Genomic DNA, 22,898 nt, shown 5'->3' with positions numbered 1-22,898 from the left:
GATGATCTTAAAGGTCTTTTCCAACCTGGTGTGGGCTGGGCTGGGCTGGTGTGGTCTGGTCCGGTCCACTCCACTCCAGTCTAGTCTAGTCTAACTGTATAGCTGAGCTTTACTACACAGCTGTTGTCAGAGCAGCAGTCCATGATGTTCCCAGGTCTGCAAAGCTACAGGTGAGCTTTGGGGAAGGGAGCATTTGCAGCATCAGCTTGTTTCAGGGGTGTCTGATTTTTTTCACTGTAGCTTTCCGAGCCCAGCAAGGTGAGGTGATGAGGATGGCTTGTCGTCTGGACCCTCGAACTGGCTTCCAAATGGCTGGTGAATGGCTAAAGTACCAGCTCACAGCTCCTGTTGATGCTGGACCTATGAATTGTAAGTTACCTCAAAAAATAAATAGGGAGGTGGGATTTCTTTTTCAATCCAATTTTAAGAGGAGAGCCAAAATGTAAAATTAATTGTTCAGGCTTTTAATTTCTTTGCAAGTTAAAAGCAAAAGCAAGTAAAACCCACTCCACCTCAAATTTAACCCTTTGTAGTCTAGCTTATGGCATAGCTAATGTAAAGCATCTGCTTTCTCCTTTCCCTCCTCCAGATCTCTCAGCAAAATAGATGAAGCTGTCCCTCTGATACAATTGTACAATAATTTGGGCCTTGTTATCTCTGTGAAGTGTTGATTATTTTTGACAAGGGAAGTTTTGCCTCTCTGGAGAATCCCTGTCAGTCACCTTGCTTTCCTCCTCTGGAGGAAGGCCACTTTGTGCACTGAAAAGCGCTAAATCTTGCCTGCAGGGCATGTGGTTTTACATTCTGTGATTCCTTGGTGTTGCTCCCTATGTTATCTCAAAGGTCAGACCTAAGTCTCAAGAGCCTTCACTTGAATGAGGGAAATTACATGGGAGTACCTTAATTACTTCCCATGCATCCCTGACAGGCATCTGCCTGACCAAAGTACTTGTGAGCACTCAGATGTTGCAGTGTGAGGGCTTAGCAGCCTGCCGTTGTACATGCAGGCAGGAGCATGTTGAGAGCTCCAGTGTTCTCTTCCTTTCAGCTAGAACAGGCGAAGGTCTCTGCTCCATCTTCTCTCCATCCTTTGTGCAGTGGGATGCCATGACCTTCTTCTCAGAGAGCGTCATCAGCCAGATGTTTCGAACCATGGATAAAGACGTATGTGTATCAGATGCTCTTGCCTGCTCTCCTGGCTTGTTCTGAGTTGACATGAGTGGGTTTGTTCAGCTACTTTGTACTTTAGAAGTCTGTAGTAACCAGTTACCTCCCTGAAAGAACCTAGTTTGTTTGGTGAGTGATTCACATGAGGAGTAGTGACCCTTCTTTAGAGGGGACCAAACTCTCACTGGCTTATGCTCAGGCAAATCTTGGTTCTGGATGTTATGCCGTGAGAAGTCACAGAAGTGTGCTCCGGTGGCATGCTTTGACATAGCATCTTGCTAGAGAAGAAGAGGACTGCTGAAGTGGAAATTTCCCGAGTTTATTCTTTTTTAATTAGCCCTGATTAGTTTGAGGTGTTGGGTTTTCTTTTAATTTAATGCTTGGGGAGTTTTAACTTCTGTCTGAAGGAGAGAAACTCATGCTCAGGAAGGAGATCAGAAGAAACTTCTGCTTTTCATTCAGTAGCAGGCAAATCAGAAGGAAAGCGTTTTTTCTCTCCATGGACACCAACTTGATTTATTTATTTATTAAATTAAATAAGACTGCTCATGAAATTGAGTTCATCATTCCAATCACAGGAAAATAACTACATGGTTTGGTATAGTTTGTTAAACATGGAATCTGTTAAACAGAGTCAAGAGGAGAGTTGGGAGCCAAGCGGAAAGGGAATTTTACCTATCCTGGAGGTGCAAGCAGTAGTATGAGGACTTGAAATTGGCATCTCAAGACTGCACTGCCAACAACAGCAGTGCTGCTGTCCTTTATTCCTCAGCAAAGGCACACAGCACACAGTTAAACTGAGGTTTCTACTGCTGTTCTTTCTGATTTGATAACAGCTGTGTGCAGCTGAGAGTCCTGAAAACAATAGCAGCAGCTCTGTGGCCTAGCTATGGGAGTGGTAGGATGTGTGCTACAGCTTCAAGTACTGAGTGATGCTTCCTTTTTTTCCCTTCTTCCCTTTGCTTCCTCTGTAGGAAATCCCAGTGAATGATGGCATAGATCTCCTGCAGCTTGTTCTCAATTTTGAAACAAAGGATCCTCTCATTCTGTCCTGTGTGCTCACTAATGTCTCTGCTCTCTTCCCATTTGTCACTTACCGACCAGAATACCTACCTCAAGTACTTTCTAAGGTAGGTACTTGCAGACCATGTGACAACCGTGGTGCAAGACCCTTGTACTAAATCACATGCCTTTCCTGGCATTACTGTCAGGGAAGGACTATCCTTCCTGTTAATGATGGGGGAAATCTGAGTATTATTCAAGAGGAAACAATGTCAAATAACAAACATTTTGCAATTTCCACCCTTAAATCTTAAGTGCACATTCTGGGCAGTGCAATCCATGCTTTATTTCAAAGCCTTGATGTGCTGATGATTCATCTTCCAATTTAGGGGTTCTTCACTAATTTTAGTGAAATTGCACTGAAGTGTTATGATCTATTCCTTGAACTCAAAATACACAAGTGCTAGGTATTAACAAATTATGTGAGCATTTTGCCTTTTTTTCCTCCCCCCCTTTTCTCACAGCTGTTTGCTTCAGTTACCTTTGAAGTTATAGAAGAAAGTAAGGTACGTCTGAATTGTTACTAATGAGCTGTAGCGCTTGGGTCAAACTGTACTGTGTTTGAGAGCATGCTGAGTCTGAAGAGTCAACTGTAGTAGGCTTCTTGAGAATAGTTTCCTTCCTGTAAAAGGGCTGGGAGGTCTAGATATAACTGATCTATTCGTGATGGGCATAGCCTGATAAACTTTGCCTCACAAACTTAGAAGGCCACAGGCATGGTCTAAGGTCAGTGCACTTAGTGCCCTGGTATATGTTGGCCTTCCTGAGAGTGAAATCCCTTCATTAGCTGTGGATATTCTTCAGTTGTTGGGATATGTGGTTGTGAAGGATAGCTATAAAGCTGCCAGGCACCTATGGAGTGCTTGGAGTCTTAAAATAGTGGTTAAGATTCATGGCATCCTTGCTTCTGGAGTGCAAGCTCATTTCAACATGGATGACTTGAGTTGGCTACTGCTCCAGATGAAATTTGATTGTTGCATGACTTGGGTGGGGTATGGAAATGCTTTTTTGATCTGTACTCAACAGTGTAGAAAACTGTGATGCATTTATTTCTTGAAGTTACCCTGCATTGGTCTGAACTTTCGTTTTGTTGCATTGAAGTTTGTTGTGTCTGTCCAGGCTCCTAGAACTCGAGCAGTGAAGAATGTGAGAAGGCATGCATGCTCCTCAATCATAAAGATGTGTCGAGATTACCCTCAGCTTGTCCTGGTATGTAAATTCAGTCCTGTCATGAAGAGTCTTGCCTCTGTTTCAGGCTGGATTTTGTGGGATTTTCAGTTTCCTTGGCTTCAGCCTCCCTTTTTCTTCCAAGAAACGTTCTTGCTGTACAAAGTGTTTTATTCCCTGCACTTGCTTTCATCCCTCACTGCTTCTGAAAATTGTTCTGCCTGAAGAGCTGATTTGTGAAGTGATGAGTTAAATGAAAAGTTAGTGAGTTAAATTCAGAAGGGATGAGGAGGATACAAGCAGCACTAGACTCATTTCCAGGGAATGTTTGCTGAACTTCCTTCTTGTCACTTGCGTTGATCTTAGTTGATTGTAACCAATGAGGCTAGCAACGACTGATCTCCATACTGTTTTTTTCCTGTATGTAGGAGCAAGAGGGGAGAGTATTTGTTTTCTGGATTAATTTGAGGAGACTAGAAAAAACAAACACGTTTAAAATCCATGAGCCAGTGTTCTGTTTGATTTTGCTGAACTAAACAGTGTGTATGCAAAATGCCTAGCTCTGAACTCCTTTCTTTAGCAGTGTTTGTGTGCAGTGGCCCTAGGATTATGGGAACACCCCAGGACATTACTAGTTAAAACAAAGGCACTTTTTGAGGATGCTAATTAAGGTAATTGAGAGGTTCAAGTTCTCATTCTGCAATAGCTGCTAAGAGCTAGCAGGTTTGTCTTTGTCCCATTCTGCTGGTACTACAGCTCTCTTTTTCCCATGGCCAGCCAAACTTCCTCACTGGAAGAGCTAAGGGCCCAGAGCTGCCCCCAGATACATTGAGATGACTTTGCTGAAGGGGGGTTGATTGCTAAAGCTTATATAAAGTTACAGGAAGACACAATTGCCACTGGAGTGGGTAGGGAAGAAACTCAAACCACTCCAGGGGAGATAGTGATAACGATATCAATCATTCTTAACACAGATGTGAGCAAAGAGATAGGAGAGTCCTATGGCTGACACATCAGAGCCTAAGGAGCAAAGTACTTTCTGTGAGCATCAGAATTATTTTAAAGTGTGACACTACTGTAAGGGGTACAGCTACCTAGAAGAGACATTTCCTCTGCTTATTTCAGTCATTCTAGAGGCTTATGTAAACTGGATGCAGGATGGTGATCAGGGATAGGGAAGAAAGGAGGTTCTTTCAGACTGAATATTCAGAGAAACTTGCTACTGAGAAGAAATTGCTATGTAGAGAAAAACTCCCAACATGCTCCTCCAACTGTTCTGCCTAGTGTAGTACACCCCACATCTGCCTCTCCCATAGGCTGTCCTCCATACTAAATGCATGATGTTCTTTCACTTGGACTTGTTTTCTAGCCAAACTTTGAGATGTTGTACAACCATGTGAAGCAGTTGCTCTCCAATGAGCTACTTCTGACCCAGATGGAGAAATGTGCTCTTATGGAGGCCCTTGTCCTCATCAGCAACCAGTTCAAGGACTACCAGCGGCAGAAGGCTTTCCTGGAGGAGCTCATGGCTCCTGTAGCTGGACTATGGCTCTCCCCAGAAATGCAGAGGTATGGGTTACTGTTTCGAGCTTTGAGCTGGAGGTGTTGCAGAGGTGGTGGTGTTCCAAATAAGGGAATATGCCAACAGCATGAAGGTGGTAGGGTGCTTTGTGACCTCCTGAGTTCTGGGCAGTCGCTGTGGTATAGCCCTTCTGCACTTCAGAAACCACCAAAAGAGTCTAAATGCTGTTGAAAATTGCTCAGGAAGAGTTGTTTAAGGTGATAGGGAAGGACTTCCCAGGGTGCTCAAAGCATTTGAGAAAATGAGAAATAAAATATCTGCTCTCCTCTAGAAGAAGGTAGAAAGCTGAGCTCTCCTTACTTAATCTGAGGTGTCCTGCAGCCTTGGGCAGCTGGACATGCAGAAGAGTTTCCCAACAGGGCTGTTATCATAAGAGATTCAAAGGTCTTCATGGCCAAAGAGAACTGGAGATGTGTGGAGAGCACACGCATCTCTGGTGCTTTTTATCACGTCCCCACGTACGGTGTGGAGCACTGCCTCTTCTCTGGCATGCTTTGTATTTGTTAGGATGTTTATTACCAGTGCAAAGCTCTTCTCAAATTCCCTGGTACAAACAGTAACTCCCTTTGCTGTCTTGCCGCTGCCAGAGTCCTCTCAGACCCTGAAGCCTTTATCTCCTACGTGGGTGCAGACAACAAAATTGCTGATCCTGTCTTGGAAGATCCTAGTGGCCTGAACCGCTCTAGAGTGAGTATTAACAGGAGAGCACATCCTTCGTAACATGAGACTTGCCTCCTTCTGTCTGTGGTTATATACAAGATCTCTCCAGGTCATCTCCTATAGCATGCAGATCAGTAGGTTTTTCAGAATAGAATAGAATAAACCAGGTTGGAAGAGACCTTCAAGATCATCATGTCCAACCTATCATCCAACACCACCCAATCAACTAAACCATGCAACCAAGCATCCTGTCAAGCCTCGCCCTGAACACCCCCAGCGACGGCGACCCCACCACCTCCTCAGGCAGCCCATTCCAGTGGGCAATCACTCTCTCTGTGTAAAACTTCCTCCTAACCTCCAGCCTAAACTTCCCCTGACACAGCCTGAGACTGTGTCCTCTTGTTTAGGTTGCAGGACAACAGGCTGGGGTTTGCCTCTTCAAGCTACAGTAATGAGCATGCAGACCGTGCAAAAGCAAATTATTTAGCAGAGCAAAGCACACTGTCCTTTGCTCTTGGTTTAGCAGGCTTTGGTTTTGGAGAAGCAATTGGTTCATGTACTTTTTGGAATACAGTGCAGTAAGTTGTGGGGTTTGAGCCAGGCAGCGTGGAAAGTGTACAGCTGAGACTGCAGCATGGAATATAAATTAAAATTCATACATAAAGATTCTTGTTATTTGTTAGGGCAATGTCTTCAGTTTCTGGACAGACTGCAAATGGAATGGCTATCTTACCTGCAGAAGAAACTGAAGTGCCATCCACAGAGCTGTGCTAGTCATATGGGGCTAATGGAGTTTGAACACTGCGTTAGGAATCTCTGTATCTATCCAAGTACATGAAGGAGATGAGGATCTGATGGTGTAGACCCTTGCTTGTAGGAGGCAACCTGCTTTGCTGCTTGCATACTCGTGAGACCATATGCATTGATGTGCTGTCTCATTGTGAGTTCCTAGGCCATCCTGCCACTGTCAGGAGTCACTGAAGGTCATAGAATGTAGCCTGATTGTTCCCTACATTTAATAGAATAGAATAAACCAGGTTGAAAGAGACCTTCAAGATCATCGAGTCCACCCTATCATCCAACACCACCTAATCAACTGAACCATGGCACCAAGCACCCTATCAAGTCTCCTCCTCAACACCTCCAATGATGGTGACTCCACTACCTCCCTGGGCAGCCCATTCCAATGGGCAATCACTGTCTCTGTGTAGAACTTCTTCCTAACCTCCAGCCTAAACCTCCCCTGGCACAGCATGAGACTGTGTCCTCTTGTTCTGTTGATGGTTGCCTGGGAGAAGAGACCAGCCCCTGCCTGTCTACAACCTCCCTTAAGGCAGTTGTAGAGAGCAATAAGGTCACCCCTGAGTCTCCTCTTCTTCAGGCTAAGCAAGCCCAGCTCCCTAGCAGCAAACCCACCACTGTTTGTTCCTGTCATCAGAGCAGGCTCACAGAGCAATCCCTTTGAGATGGGATGATGATTGGTTTCTCTGAAAACATGTTTAATCAAGTTGAGTTCTGGCTAAGAAACACTTTCCACCTCTCTTGCTGCAGATAAGCTTTTGTGTATACACCATTCTGGGAGTTGTGAAGCGAGCTCGCTGGCCTGCTGCTACTGAAGAGGCAAAAGCTGGAGGATTCTTGCTGGGATACATGCCCAGCGGAACTCCCATCTACCGTAATCCCTGCACTGAGCAAGTCCTGAAGCTTTTTGACAATTTACTTGCTCTTATAAGGTGGGTCAAGTTGCCTTGAAATCATTTATGTTGACTTAATCTCTGGAAGCCAAACTGTGATAAATATGTGGAATTCTCAGAGCATGTTCTCCCCGTGAAGCCATCAGGAATGCAGGCTGGTGCAGGTGCCCAAGTACTGTTCCTGACTGTTCACAGTGGGGAATGGCACTGGGGAAATGGGAGCCTTTTGAGTGTTCATTGGCCTGGCCTACAAGAGTCCATCAAAGCCAATGGGAGCTTGGGCTGGGGTTGCCTTCCCCACCTCTACTGCTGTAAATCTGCCACTTGGTTAATCGTTTCTTGAGTAACATCTCTGCTCTGCCCTCAGCCCCTACAGTAAGGCCACCTCTCCAGTCACCACCAGGGCAGTCCCAGCTCTCATTGCATCCTGTTTACGTTATTCCTTCTTCAGTGTTGAATTAAGCTGATGTTGAACATGAATACCAGCCTCCTGAAGCACTGTCTGCTATTGAAATCAGTGGATGCATACTCTCAGGCTGATGCTACCTTGCAGTGCCTTGCTGTGCATCACTGGTGGTGTGTATGGCTGGGGCAGCCAGAGGAGGGAGCAAGAGAAGGCAGAAAAGGGGACCCCTGCATAATGTAGTTGCCAGAATTAGAGAGGAATCTGTCTCAGGGTAGCTGCTGAGGCTGCAGTTTTGACAGGCTTATGGGGCAGGTCTGTGAGATAACACTGTTACGTATTTGAAAACTGGCCTTGGCAGGAGCCTGTTGGAAAAGAGCATGTTCAGATCCAGTGGTAGTTTTCAGCTCCTAGGTCTGTGAGGAAGGGGACCTATTACTCAAGTGCTGTTCTAGTCAGGTATGTGTGGTAGTCACTGAATTCAGGACTGTGCTGCTTCCAGTGAGAAGAAAGATGCTGGGATTGGTAGGACAAGCATGAGCTCTCTTGGCCCACTCTAGCTGTGCATCTTATTGCACAGCTCTGTGTATCACAGTAGGTGCTACTTTGGACAGAGAGCTAGGTTGAAGCTTCTCATTATGGCTGTGAAGTTGTCCATGAATCTTTTATCTTACAAGGCTGAAGATCCTATCAATGAGCTTTTGGGAGAGGCTGGGCAGAGCAAAGTTGCATGAGTAAAGGTAGCCTCGAGCCATTTCTTCTAGAGCCTGCAACATGCTTCATATTGTCAGAGACCAACTGAAGCAGTGCCTAAGGTCTGAACAGGCTGCAACAGACAGACCTTTTGATTGTGCTATCACTATTCTTTCCAGAACTTATGCATTGTTAAAAACACTTGGGATCTCTGGTACAACAACCTTGGCAAACTATTGTCAAACTCTTATCACTACCTGGGAAGAGGCAGAAATTCTTAGCTTAAGTAAGTGTTTACCACCTCCAGGAAATCACAGGAGCTATGTTCTATCGCCAGTGCTCTTCCATCTCCATAAAGAAAGGTGCTCTGGATGTTTTCTCCTCAGCAGACCAAAGTCTTTTCTCAACATATGGTAGTAACATACATGGAATGGCCTTTATTTCACTTGGAGGACAAGATCCACCACCTCATACCTTTCCTGGCTGGTGCTGGATGCAGAGGCCTCTCTGGTGACACCTGCAAGCTCTTAGTTGTTCAGTGTAATTTTTGATGATGCTTGTGTTATTCTGGAGAAGTTGAAACTTGTGCTGTAGAGCTTCTGTTGTGTTTTTTGCTAGCTTGGAGTGCCTTTTCCTCATGCTGCTTCCACAGGCCCTCTTAATATGGATTACATAAGAAAATAGAGAGTCTGTAGCAGCCAGTCAATAGGCAAGGAAGTACAGGGATATGAAGGCTGGCTGACAGGAAATCTGCCTGTGTTGAGGATGTCTTCAGGAGCATAGCTACGTTACTGCTTGGGGATGGATGTTTCTCTTAGGTCTGTACCATTAAGCAGCTCTTTGTGAGGAGAAGCAAGATTCAGTGTTGCACATTTGCTTATGCAGGAAGCAGATGTGAAAGTCCTCATAGGTTGGTTACTGTGGGAGCATATCTGTGAGCAGTAGTAGCATGGATCCTGTTGAGCACCAAGTCAGGCACCAATACGCAAAAATAAGGCTGAGCAGTTGGGTCTGCTGCTCTCTGGATATTGTGTGGCGTTCTTCTGCTGTGTTTGCAGACAGAGGCAGTGCAAGTCTTTGCCAGGGTAAGTAGTTTTGAAGGTAGGTCTTGGATGAGACCATGGAGCCAAGAGGAAGGAGAAGGAGCCAATCTAACAAGGAAAAATAAGTTAGTTTTGAGTAGCATCTTTTTGAGCCTACCTGGTTTTGTCTCTGTCTCAGTAGCTGTGTTTACCAAATTACTTTGAGGCTGCTTTATTAATCACTTTTTGCAGCTCTTAGTGTAGTGATTCTCTTGTCCTCTGCAGTACCTCATTTCATCTAGATGGTCTCTAACTTTGGCTTAAGTTGTTCTCTCCTAAATCATGATCTCCAGCTACCTTTAGATGAAGGCACGTTTCTGGAGTCGGTAGCTGCACGAACTGATTGGCACAGCACCTTTATTGTGCTGGGATATGCTCATGTTTTGTTACAAAAGGACTGGTCAGGCTCAGCAAAGGTTGTGCATGGACAAAGGCTATTTTGGAACTCCTCTTGATGAGATCCTGACATTACCATGGCATTAATGTTGGTGAAAGAGTTGTTGGATAAACGTGGATGCTGGAGGCATTTCATTGTAGACAGCTCCAGCCTTGGATAAAGATTCTTCAAGCATGAACTGTCCTAAAGGACTCATTTTCTGGCCTTCAAGCCTCTCTCTGTAGGCATCTGACACTCTTTACAGCAGAGCTGTGACCATTGATGAAACCCCCCCAAGTCCTGCCATATACTTTGCTTGTGTTTTCTAAAGCATTAAGTATCTCCTGAATTTTCTTTTGCCATTTTGTGCTTTGTGTTGGATCCCCCGGTAGCAGTGCTCACTGCTGAGAGTCTCAGCTGGAACATGTCTAGGGGCTACATTTTCATCAGGTATGAGAGCTGTCAGAAGCTTTACCTCCAGTGGGGAGCAGCAAATCGGCCATTTTCTCTCTGTTATCACTGGCACCTTGCTAAAGTATTGAAAGAGATCAGTCTGTGAGTGAACATCTTCCTCTCCAACTGTTAAACTTGAGAAAATGCTTCAAGAGCTCTGAAACAACTAAGGACCATGACCACAGCTTCAGGATATGACTGTCTGGCCCATCTTGCTGGGGTTAGACCAGCAGGATTTCGAGGTTCACCACCACAAGTCCTTGGAGTTCGCCCCGCTGTCCTTCTGCCTAGCATAAGGCAAAGTCAACATGGGCACGAAGCAGACAGGAGATGTGCAAGAAGAGGTGATTTTAGTACCTAGGCTTCAGAAATACAGGGTTTTTGAGTCAGTGGAGTAATATTATGCAAGCTTTAGTGGAGGCCAGGCTACTCCCTGGCCACTCCCAGGGAAGTAAACCAGCTCGTGCCCCTTTGAGGCCTGTTGCATGGTGTTAGATCCAGCCCAGAATGAGAGTATGAGTCATTAAATCATCTGTGAAGCTCTTTCTTATGAAACTTATGTACTTGCCTTCCTCACATACAGTGAGCAGGGAAGTATTTAACACTTGCAGAGAGAAATGGGATAGTTACCATTTCGGAGCTAACTCAGGCTCTCTGCAAACTCAGGCAGACATCACTGCATCGAGGTTGCCAGGACTGTGAACACAGACCTTCAAAACTAAAACAAAAAATCATTAAGACATGAGCTGGAAGCTGAGACTCTAGAGAAAATACTGAGGTCTGTCCGTGCTCCCTTCCCCCAGCCATTCCCATGTACCCCCCCTGCTTTGGGAAACGCTGCTCTAGGGGTAGATACTGAGTTGCCCTTGATCACCTCTAGCAGCAGGTACAATGGCATTGCAGTTTTGGAGGAGGCTGCAGGATTTGTGCTGTGTGCAGCTGGCGACACCCACAGTGGAGGTCTGAGGTCTCAAAGGAGAGAGGTAGGTGAGAGAGACACCCCCTGCCAAGTCCAGCTCCGAGTGTCAGTGCCCTGGCTAAGAGGGGACTGTTTTGGCCTGGATGGCAAGAACCAGCCACCCGTGGCTGAATTGGTGTCCCTTGGGGAGACCTGACCATGGCTGCCTCCTGATGATGCAGAATTGTTCCCAGCTGGATGCGTTGTCCAGGGGGCACACGTGTCTGCCACAAGTAACATCTAAGCAGACTGATGTTCTCCCCAGAGTCCCTCCAATACCACCTGCTGTTCTGGGGACTGTGACCCATCCCTGGGGGCAGTGTGTGTATTTTGGAGCTGAAGTGGCCCCTCCCACTGCATGGGCCTTCGGTGCAGAAGATCTTTTGAGATTACAGAATCTGCGTCTTGTCAGTTTTTAAACAACCTTCTCTAATCCCTTTGGCCAAGCTACTAAGCTGCTGCCAGCACCAGCTGGAGAATAGCTGGGAGTTTTCACTGCCAGTGCTTGCAAGGGGTGGGGTATACTGAAGTAAGTGTAAAGGGCAGCCAGGAGGTTCAGGACATGAGGTGGAGTCACTCCATGTCTCTGTTGGATCAGCTTCCCCAATATTTCTGCAGGTGGGGAAGGGGGATCCCATGCGCACATGCTTGGTCTCACCTTCCTCATCATCTGTCTCAGAGGAGCTGTTCACAAGCTGAAGGAGAGGATCCCACTGTCAAGGGCAAAAGGAGTTGACCAACATAAATATAAACCAAGTGCCCTTCTGTTTCAGGACTCACAACAATCTCTACATGCCAGAGATGGTGGCTAGGCTGGGGGAAACATTTGCAAAAGCCTTAGACATGCTGGAGGTGGAGAAGAATGCCATCCTAGGTAAGGGGCTTCTGTTTGGGAGGAATGTGTGGGCAGGTATTTGAGGTAGTGGTCTATCAGTAGCAGTGGAAGTGAAGAGAGGCTGGAGAGCCAGCTTCTTGCAGCTCATGTATGATTTGAACCTGCTGAAAAGAACTCACATTTTAAGTTACTTGTCTTGGCCAAATTGGTTTCTTCTGCATGAAATGAAGGGTGCCCTGCCATATTGTTTAACCCAGCTGGATGCTGGTGCCTGCAACATCACACTTCAGGCTGGAGAGACTGAGGGTGCTGTAATTGTCTGCCTTTAAGCAGAATTAGTGGTCAGCAGAAGTCCTCAGTGCTGGTGTGGAAACCCCTCATGGAGGGCAAGAGCCAAGTCCTGCAGTATTGCCCAGTCATTTGTTTACAGGCAGTGCATTAAAGAGAGGCTTCTAGAGCTGTCTTAAGCTGTGTTTGAGCTTGTGAACACAGGCTTTCCAGCCAAGCAGAAGTGGGTGGCCTTGTGGGCTGTGTGTGGACTGTGATTCTGGAAGTTGAGGTTTAATTGCAGGTTCTGACAGTGAAATATTTGGGGGAAGTTGTTTTGTCTTTCTTGTCTCTGTCTCCTATCTGTGAGACAAGGAGATACTTCCTTTACCTGTTTTCTGTGAACCACTGTGTGTGAAGCAGCAGGGTATTAATCTCTGCTCTGAACCTTTTTATACTGTAGTTCAACAGTAGCTTGTGTCCTGACAGACACATGCAAAGCTGAGGGGATGGGCTATTAGAGAAGCTGCACAACTGTCACCTTTGCTTCTGACTAGGATCTGATAGCTCCACTAAGTTTTGCTTTAGAGAAATGACTGGGCTACAACAACCTTAGTGGAAACCTTTGCTGTAGGTACAACCAACCTGAGCTCATCTGACCTCTGAAGGGAGGAAGATGATGCCCCAGGGTTGCTGCACCTTTTCCCATTTTGACTTCACATTGATTTTGCCAAGTGCTTTCCTCACTGCTGTCAAGCTGGCTGAGGCCTAGCCAGACATTCTGAAGGTTCACATTCTGTAGCTGAAGCTTTTCAGCTGAAGGTTTTCAGGAGGAGACTTGATGGGGTGCTTGGTGCCGTGGGTTAGTTGTTTGGGTGGTGTTTGATTGGTTGATGGGTTGGACGCGATGATCTTGAAGGTCTCTTCCAACCTGGTTTATTCTATGTATTCTATGTATTCTTATTCTTTCCCACAGGTCTCCCTCAGCCTCTGCTGGAGCTTTATGACTCTCCTGTTTACAAAACAGTCCTGGAAAGGATGCAGGGCTTCTTTTGTACTCTGTACGACAACTGGTAAGGACACCAGATATGCCCCACACAATCCAACGCTGCACAGCTGGAGCAGCAGGTTATTGCTTCATGTTGACTTGGAGAGTTAGACTTATGTGAGCTGTATCCTGTAACATCATGCAGGGGTGAAATATACTTGCTGGTTGTAACCTGCACATGGAACAATGTCATTGGAAAAAGTACCTCAAAATGTGGATCTGCCTTCAGCTTTTCAGCAGCTAGGTGGTCAGAGTGGAGAGCTTAGCTGATAACCTGTCCCAGTTTGTCTTTTTGCCACATTTAATCATGCTAGGATACATCAGCATTTGAAAGTGCATTTTAGTGCTTAAATGCTTAACTCATTGTCTCTCTACAGGTGTCCCAGTAAAAAAGAAATACTGTGCTAAAACTTCTCTACAGTATTTGCTTAAGAACATGAGAACTATGTAACCTCCAGATAGTAGTACTTGTAACCTTTGCCAGGCAACAGGCACAGTACCTGTTACCTAGCAGACTTGCAACTAACTTTTCTTGTTGTTGAAGTTTCCACATCCTGGGAAATGCAGGCCCCTCCATGCAGCAGGATTTCTATACTGTTGAGGGTCTTGCCACCCAGCTCCTCAGCTCAGCTTTCATCAACCTCAACAACATTCCCGATTACAGACTGCGCCCCATGCTCCGTATCCTTTTCCCTCAGGCCAGCTAAAAGGGCAGTGAGCATGTGAATTGAAAACCCACATCATTTGCAGTATGGCCAAGCCAAAGAGGGGTGCTTGAGGAGGTAAACAAACGGTGTACATTGAGGGGTGAACCCAGGAGGGCATAAGCAGAAACAGCAGCATGTGGGGGGGCAAAGAAAATAAATGCAAAGGATTTGTGTCATCCTGAAGGCACCATGAGAGGTGGACATTGCCTTTTGAAGGGTAAGGAGCTTACATAATGTAGGAGTTTGATACCAGGGTGCCTGAATAGACTTTGTGCTCATGTGGGAGCCTACCTGGTGTTCTCAAACCACTTCCCAGGGCCAGATATTCAGTCTTAAAGCTAGCAAATGGCTGCTAAGCACCCTCAGCTTTCTCAGCTGAACTGTCAGGGAAGGGGGCTGCGAATAGCTCATGTTCTTGCTGTATACAGATGCTCCTTGTTAATTCAAGGCTGAGAGAAGATGGGCTTTGAGGAGTCTGTTGCTTGGCCTCCCAGTGGAATGGGCTGGTTTGGGCAGTGCACTGCAGTTTTCCTAGCAGCTGGCCATGTGTGTTGGATCTCTTCCTTAACTGGTCTGTGCAGGTGTGTTTGTGAAGCCCTTGGTACTCTCCTGCCCTTCAGAATACTATGAAACCCTTGTCTGCCCTATGCTGGGACCACTCTTTACCTATCTGCACGTGGTAAGGAAAGCTTGTTCAGTGCATTTCTTGTAGCAGCTGGCAGCAATGTACGAGAACATCTCTCTCTCCAAAGCTAGCAGAGCCTCAATGCCTAATGCTTTTGAGGCTATCTAGGGGGAGCTTTGAAGGTGTGCTGAACTCTGGCTGTTGCACAGCACTCCTTGCTGTGAATTCAAGCCTGTGGATATTGGATCCTCAACCTTCAGACCTGAGAATTTTTCTGGGTTGTTTGGGTTTTTGCCTGCATCCTCTCATTTTCCTGACAGCTTGCTCAGATTCCTGCAGCCAGCACAGCCACAGAATCTGGAGCACAGTTGGTAGCAGTTCTTGTCCCATTCAAAATGGGGCTTAGCATGAGAGCTATGTTTAAAAGCTCTTGTGCTTCTGTCAGCAGCTACCACTTGGGCTTCTTTGTATCGTGTCTGTCGTGGCTCCTTAGGAAGGTATTGAATTTTCCCTTTTGTCTTGAACAGAGGTTGTCTCAGAAATGGCAGGTGATCAACCAGCGAAACATGCTCTGGTAAGCTTCCACCCCTTGACAGGAGTGGGAAATGGGGAGTGGGTAACAGCTTGGGTCTTTCACATGGCCCTTTGCCCAGGGAAGAGCCCTGCCAGCACAAGGCTGAAAACGCTGTGTTTACCCTCATGGTGACTCATACCCTGTGCTTGGGCAGAGGGGATGCTTTAAGACACTGGCTACCCTCATGCTAAAACCTGTTCTTCCCAGTGAGGATGATGCTGCAGATGACAACCCAGAGTCTCAGGAGATGCTTGAGGAACAGCTGGTTAGACTGCTGACCCGAGAAGTGATGGATCTCATCAGTAAGTGAAATCAAGCTAAATCCGCATGGATACTTGGGACATTTGTCTTGGGAAGGGCATCAGGAATTTCCAGCATGCAGTAAAACTTAACTGTAATGCCCAGTAGTACTTAACATAATCCTTAGAAGCCAAGTGCGAGTTAACCTTGCTACAGTCTTTGCTAAAACCTGTGAAGAAATCAACTCAAAACCTTCAGAAGAGAGTTTCATGTCATTTGCATTTAGGGCTCCGTGGTTTTGGCACTGTCTCTGCAGGAGTCAGTCCTCATTCAGAATCTGGGTCCTCCCTTTCTGTGCCCTGGAGCCCAGTACAGGACATCTGTTTGTGGACAGCCTAAGTGTAGAGCAGTTTTATTTCTGGCAATTGCTACGTCTCTAGCCAAACAAAAGTGAAAAGTCCTGCCCTTAGAGCAATCTCCCTTCAGTCTGTTCCTCTTCTCCAGCATAATGGTTTTGTCAGCATGGCTTTAAGCAGAGAAGCTGGGAAATTGGCTCAGTGTAGAGTTAACAGGTCCTTAACCTTCAGTCTCCTTTCTTGATTGGCCTTGTTGCCTTAAGATGGTGGTGTTCTCAGGTTATAGGCTTTCAAATATTCCTGATTCTCAGTGGTTTGAAGCAGGCACTGTTCAGCAGGTTCCACCATGGAAAGATGCTGTGGGTGGAGTGTTTCAGCCTTCCAGGTAGTGCAGTATTTGGCTTTTACATTGGGCTTTCAGATTCTTCAGATACTGAGCAAGAGCTTGAGGGAGCTTGAAGCAGCTGTGAGCCTATCAGAGTCTGTAGGGCATCTCTGCATGTTCTGAAGTAGCATTTTCCCTTTTTCTGCTCCACTGACCTGCAACTGTTTTTGCAGCTGTCTGCTGTGTTTCTAAGAAAGGTGTTGAGCATAACACTACTGCTGCTGTAGATGGAGATGGTGAGTAAATGCCTACTTTTGCCTTTCCTGCCCTTTGTATATACCAGGACTTTTCCCATTTCTTCATATTATCGAGGGAGAACCTGGCCTGTTTCTGGCAGTTCCATGTGACAGGCATAGGTTTGGTAAGAAGCCTGCAACTCTGTCCTGCCCAGTGTGTCTGAAGGTCACAGGGGAAAAAAAATGGTCTACCCTAGGAGCAAATGTGCTGTAGGCTTCGAAAGTTGGAGCACCTAATTTTTAAGGTACCAAGAAGAGGGTTGAGAAGAGGGGGATGTACATGGTCTTCTTGAGAGCTGGTGGTAGCTAGCTGGGTGCCCTTCCTGCCCCACAAAGGGTGCATGCTTTCTGCTTGGAGAAAGATGTTCTGGCAAGATGTGCCAGCATACTGAGTCTGTGTGCTGGCTTAGTTCTTGCTCCTAGCTTAGTTCTTGCTGCATCTCCTTCAGTCTTCAGGAGGCTATGTTCAGTGTTGCCTTTGCTCTGCTCTACAGATGATGAGGCAATGGCCACAGAGGTGACTCCGCCTGCCAGCGCAGAGCTCACTGAGCTTGGCAAGTGTCTGATGAACCAAGAGGTAAGAGTGCATGCTCCAATTGCCCCCATCCTTTCTCTGTACTATTTGTCACGCTTGTCTGTGGTGCAGCTAGATGGTGCTAGGTACCTAGGCTGCTGGAGCATTCCCCAGTAGTGGAGAATCTTCTCTTAGGAACTTGCATAGTTTTTAAGAGCCTTGTTAATGGTTGCAGAAGCCACAAAGCACATGGGGGTTGGGATCCAGTATAACATGCAGCTACAGAGTTAAAGGTTTTTTTGCAGACAATGCCCTGGGCACTCAGTCCCCAGAGTGCTCCCTGGCCCTGTCTTCATCCAGCTTTCAAGAGGGAGATCTTCACCCTGCAGCTCTTTTTTCTTCTGTGAAATCTGTGAGAGATGGTGCCCAAGCCAAAGTGTTAAAACACCCACTGTGCAGAGCAGCTTCATCCTGATACCTTTGCATTCCTCCTCTCTTCTCCTGTGAATGCCACAGAAGCTCTTGCAAAAGCTTTTGCAGTGATGTGAGGGTAGCAGCTGATGGGAATTTGTGGGTCCTGCAGGGCCTTTCCAGGGGAGGTGAAGGGAGCAGGTTTGGTAGACATTAGTTCATTGTGGCTGTGATAGTGCTTTGGAGCACCCTCAGCTGGAGCAGCAGCACACAGGATTCTTAGAAGATAACCCTGAGAAGCTCCTGCAGAATCCTTGGATTGCTTCTTGGCTTCCTTCAGGTTTGAACCCTGCAGGTGGCAAATAGTTCCTCCAATTAGTTTCCTTCTCTGACTCCTTTTCAGGATGTGTGTACTGCGCTGCTGATCACTGCCTATGCATCCCTCTCCTGGAAGGACACCCTGTCCTGCCAAAGAACCACAACACAGCTTTGCTGGCCACTGCTCAAACAGGTACCTCTGGGAGGAAGAAGGGTTTAGTTCTGGCAGGGCTGTGAAGGAAAGCTCAGAATGTAGCGAGAAGCATGGCTGCTTCACCCCTGGGCACCTTCTCCCTACGGAAGACCAAGATGTTACAGATACTCATTTATCAGTATCCTGCTTTCATGCTGACAGTGCCTCTTTCCCAGGTGCTTCCAGGAAACCTCCTGCCTGACGCTGTGTCCTGGTTTTTCACAAGTGTGCTGAAGGGCTTACAGATACATGGGCAGCATGATGGCTGCATGGCAGCCCTTGTCCACCTGGCTTTCCAGATCTACGAGGCCTTGGTGAGAAATTCCACTCTTTAACTCTTTAGGTTGGCAGGGGAGCGTCAAAAAACTAATCCCATGCTTGCTTGGGTAGGGGCAGGAGAACCAGTGGCTCCCTGAGCTGTGCAGAATGGTCCTCTGTCAGAATGGTGTTAACCAAACTCCCCCCTGCAGCGCCCTCGCTACACTGAGCTGAAGACCGTGATGGAGCAGATCCCAGATATCCCAAGGGACTCTTTGGAGCAGTTTGATTCAAAGCTTCTCAATCCAGCGCTGCAGAAGGTGGCAGATAAGCGCCGGAAGGATCATTTCAAGCGCCTCATCGCAGGCTGCATTGGGGTAAGTGACAGCCTGGCAGAAAATTGACCTGTTTTGATTTCATGCCTGTACCCTCCAGAAGTGACAGGGTGGCCAGCCTGCCTGCCTTTCCCCAACCCCACAGCTGCCAGCCAGGAGACTCTTGTAACACATTCTCCTTGTTGGGGATCGCAGCCCAGACTGAGCAGCGCCCCCAGCGGCAACTTCTCACTTTGCACAAGGGGAACAGGGTTAAAACGTTTGAAGCAATCTGCTAGATGGATGCTAGGTTTTTGCGGGTATGGTAGCATTGGAGCTTGGTGGCATTGAATGAGAAGCTGGGGACCTAGAAGGAGCGGGGCTGAAGTTCCCCAGAAGGCGAGCACGGTGTCTGCAAGCAGGCCGCACCCAAGCTGAGTGGGAGCATGAAGGTCCTAACAAGCGCCGCCTGTCTCTCCTCCGCAGAAGCCTCTCGCAGAGCAGTTCCGCAAGGAGGTTCATATCCGGAACCTGCCATCTCTCTTCAAAAAGGTGAAGCCATCGCTGGAGACCGACGTGCTACAAAATGAGGATGGAGAGGGCCTCACTGCACTCTTTGAGCCCTGAACCTGGGACGCTGCAGTCATCTCCTCCCCTTCCTTATATTTTGTCTCTTCTCATAGTAAGCACATTAGATTCTCCTTGTCATCACCTCCACGAGCATTCGTCTGAATAAAGCCCCTTACAGGTCTTGTCCTGTTCTCCTCCCTATGCTGGGATGGGGCCTATAGTGGCATTTGAACCGATCTACTAAGCTTCCCCTGATTCCTTCCCCTCCCCTCGACTGGATGAGTATCTTTAGACCTCTGCTTCTCTGCAAGGTGGGAGTTGAGCCCATAGACTCCATTTGGTAAAGCCTGGTCATCCTGTAGCATTGGGTCACTCTTGTTCCACCTCTTCATCCTTTGGGGTTTAAGGTTAATGTAAAAGGCAGAGTAGTATACCACATGAAAAGTGGCTGCCCTAATCTTCCCCTGGGTGCTAGTAGTCAGGTTTTGTAGGGGATACATAAGCCACTTGGGCCGAACCTGGCAGCACTTGTCCCTAGCAGACTGGTATTCTGATGAATCTGTTTCCCTCCAGAATGCTGAGCCTTGGGCTGATGGCTGTGTGCCAGGAAGCCTGGCAGTGCTCTAGGATCTCCCTTGAGATCAGCCTTTCTAAGGTGCAGCTGCTCTCTAGAAAGAGGCAGACACTATTATACATATATATATATATATATATATGTGTGATCTTATGATCATACAGCTTGTTCTACCCAGAGCCAGATGGAAGGCTTCTACTTTGTGCCAGCCTTTCTTGGACATCCTCAGGGGGAGCAGGACAGATTTATTTTTTTTTTTTAATGATTATAATTTTTTCTTTTTACCATCCCTGTAGACTAGAACATGGCCAGTGCAGGGTACACAAAATCTGGACCAATATCTGAGGCACCTGCAAACCAAAAGCGATCTCCTCACCCTGTTGCTGTGGAGGTGACAGTAGCCTGTGTCTTTATCCAGTCTGGTACTTCTCTGAGAATTGCATGGTGGGACAGGAGGGGTGGGGTTTGTACTGCAGTTTACAGGGGGGACTGGGTCAGAAACTGGTTTTCAGATCAGGTGGGACTCTTATCAAGCCACTCCAGTCTGCAAAGCTGGCTCTTCTTACATGACAAATGGTTCATTTGATCTATCCTAGCGTTAGCACAGGAGCTGGGAGGTCTGTCCAGAGCTAGCTGGCACTTTTGCCATGCAGGAGACAGAACAAGTAATCAACTCTATCAGATGGAGGAGAAGGTGGTGTCTCCACTTGGGACAGACTGGACAGAAAAGCTGGGGTTGGGAGGGGTGATACAGCAGAAAAGAAGAGCAGGCTTTAGAAATCTACTCACCCTCCTGCCCCTGCTGTTCCACCAGCACCCTCCACTTTCTTCCTGGCCTCACTCTTTTCTAACCTCTGAGCTGACATGGCTCCTGGCTTTAGCAAAGGCTGGGTGTATTTATTGTGTTGTGATATTTTTAACATCCTGTGACTTCATGCTAGACTCAAGGGGGTTTTTTTAAATGGGTTTTAGAACCTTTTTTGTAGGAATGTTTAAATCCGAAGCTGTCTCTGAACTGGTTGTGTTACACCTCTGAATGTCAGTAAAGCTATTCCAGTTTCATACATGTAGTGTCATGTTTCATTTTTGCAATTTGATGTTTCAGTAGGGTATGAAGCCTTGGCTCTACTTAGAATGGCCTTCTGAGCAGCACTCCTTACTCCAGCTACCAAGAAGGGAGCACCTTTGCTAGTATGAGGGAGGGGATGAGAACCATTCCAGGCTACATAATTAAAGTAGAAAGCAAAGGAAAAATTATGTCACTTGCATCTGGTTAATATTAATTCCCCAAGAGCCACTAGCTCCCAGTTTACAGCTTGAAGGGTACACATTCCCAAAGCAAAACCCTTTGACATATCTCTATTCCAGAGTAGGTCCCTTAAGCAGTTTCGGATATGGGCACAGCAACAGCACAGAAAGGTGCGTGTGCTACTTAAGTAGCCTGCTGTAGTTCAGCCCAACTCTCTCAGACAAGCTTTTCAGTAAGGCAGGAAGGTGATTTAGCTGCTGCCTTTGGTCTGTCCCTTCCCCTAATGAAGGTTGCATGAAAGTTCCAGCTTGCAACAAATCCCTCAGAGGTGGTCCTGAGAAACATCAGTGTAAATTTGTGTTACAAATGTTTCTCCAAGGCCCCAGCTGTAATGCAGCTCAGCCTGGGTTGCTTTAGTTTGTTTAAACTGAAAGGATACAGCGAGAAATCACGATTTTTCAAATGGGATTAACACCTAAATGGCATCAGTTAAGAACTAGGCACAATCAAGATGGATTAGAATATTTTTATCCTTACGTTGGCACTGGGACTGCACCACATTGTCCTCATAAATGCTAGGTAGGTACTGCACAGCTGTCTTGAATTTTAGGCAAGCAAAATACCCTGAGGAGAGGTGTTAGAAGCTCTAAACCAGGAGGTACAGACTACAGGTCTTGGGCCTAGCTCTTGAGTTCCCAACAGTCCCTTCTAAGGATAAGTGGACGAATGAGGCCCTGTAGGATGGGTTTAGCAGCCAAGGTCCCTGCAAGCCACCTACTGAAAGAAGATGAAGTGTGAGAGCAAGCACAGCTGTGAAACACTTAACAGTTCCCAGAACAGCCCTGACCAGGATGCAGCCAGTTTCCATAGCAACCAATTACCAGCTGTCTTGGGAAAAAACCAACCAGGGCATAGATCTACAACATGAGGTACTGACACGGGACAGGGTAGGACTAGAGTCAGGATGCCTAAAAAATCCTTAAAGGGCTTAGGGTGAATATGCTAATAATACAGGGAACTATATTACAGTGAAACAGGAAGAGAAAAAAAGTATGATTTGCCAAATTCTAGCACTGTAGTGAGAACTGACTTAAGTAACTGGGCCCTACCACCACTCCCAGCCATCCTCTGAAGTTCCAGCTCCATCTCAGCTTCTCAAGAGAGATTTTCACAAGCCAGAACCTACCTGGTATGACTACCAGTAGTGCTCACCACTAAGACTAACTTTTAAGTTCTCCTAGGTTTCCCTGGGTGGACACAGGCCTTTGACTGGCACCTGCCTTCCATCATCCAGTTCTGCTTCACTGTCAGCCCAGCGTATATTTGGTCACTGAAAGGGAGAAGACAGTAATCAAATCTAACACCTAGGAAGCCATGACTTACCTCGAGCTATTTAACAAGGGACAGTCAGGCCTTAGAGAGCATGTTCTTAAACTCCACCTTTGCACAGAGAAGCCTGGTACTGTATCACAGAATCACTTGGGCTGGGACATCTTTCACTTTCAGGGATGGGCCATCCACAACTTCTCTGAACAACTTGCAGCATCTCATCACCATTCTTGTAAAAAAATAGGCTTATGGCCAGTTTAGAACTTTTCTGTTCACCTTCTTCCCAAAAAGTGCCAATGAGTAACAGCATCAGGACATTTTGCATGCTCTACTGATACATGAGGGTTCAAATAAGCATGCCACAGGAACAGGAGCAGCAAGATGAAAGCTGAAAGGGACACACAGCAGTGTGCAGCAAGAAATGGCCAGTGCACTTGAGCACCCTTGTTTCTGACAGCCAGCCATCACTGACGAGAAGTCTTCCAGTTGAAAACCGCTGCCTCTTGTCCAGCCACTACAGGCCCTAGCAAAGTATTTTGCCATACCACTTTCATATACTGAAAGACCACCACATGGTCTCCTTGAAGCCTCCTCCATG

General features: G+C 46.7%; 1 protein-coding gene across 4 annotated transcripts in view; it reads left to right on the top strand.

Annotated features, from left to right (window-relative positions):
• The window catches only part of XPO5 (exportin 5), a 31,359-nt gene extending 10,952 nt beyond the window's left edge, over window positions 1-20,407 (top strand). For 2 of the 4 annotated variants that reach the window (XM_054162387.1, XM_054162385.1), the window contains 20 exons: window positions 241-369; window positions 1,049-1,164; window positions 2,142-2,297; window positions 2,694-2,735; window positions 3,349-3,438; window positions 4,766-4,965; window positions 5,566-5,665; window positions 7,190-7,371; window positions 12,071-12,171; window positions 13,376-13,472; window positions 13,992-14,128; window positions 14,736-14,833; window positions 15,307-15,353; window positions 15,561-15,655; window positions 16,508-16,570; window positions 17,065-17,147; window positions 17,899-18,006; window positions 18,183-18,320; window positions 18,477-18,641; window positions 19,065-20,407. In XM_054162387.1, coding sequence (XP_054018362.1) covers window positions 241-369; window positions 1,049-1,164; window positions 2,142-2,297; window positions 2,694-2,735; window positions 3,349-3,438; window positions 4,766-4,965; window positions 5,566-5,665; window positions 7,190-7,371; window positions 12,071-12,171; window positions 13,376-13,472; window positions 13,992-14,128; window positions 14,736-14,833; window positions 15,307-15,353; window positions 15,561-15,655; window positions 16,508-16,570; window positions 17,065-17,147; window positions 17,899-18,006; window positions 18,183-18,320; window positions 18,477-18,641; window positions 19,065-19,205 — 2,288 coding nt within the window. In that variant the 3' untranslated portion in view covers window positions 19,206-20,407. Of the gene's footprint in view, window positions 1-240; window positions 370-1,048; window positions 1,165-2,141; window positions 2,298-2,693; window positions 2,736-3,330; window positions 3,439-4,765; window positions 4,966-5,565; window positions 5,666-7,189; window positions 7,372-12,070; window positions 12,172-13,375; window positions 13,473-13,991; window positions 14,129-14,735; window positions 14,834-15,306; window positions 15,354-15,560; window positions 15,656-16,507; window positions 16,571-17,064; window positions 17,148-17,898; window positions 18,007-18,182; window positions 18,321-18,476; window positions 18,642-19,064 lie in introns of all 4 variants that reach the window. The other 2 variants (XM_054162386.1, XM_054162384.1) reach the window with 1 other exon arrangement.
• The last annotated feature ends 2,491 nt before the right edge of the window (window positions 20,408-22,898 follow it).

Source organism: Dryobates pubescens, chromosome 6 (genome assembly GCF_014839835.1).
Source record: "Dryobates pubescens isolate bDryPub1 chromosome 6, bDryPub1.pri, whole genome shotgun sequence".
NCBI lineage: Eukaryota > Metazoa > Chordata > Aves > Piciformes > Picidae > Dryobates > Dryobates pubescens.
This window is presented reverse-complemented; position numbering and strand designations above follow the sequence as displayed.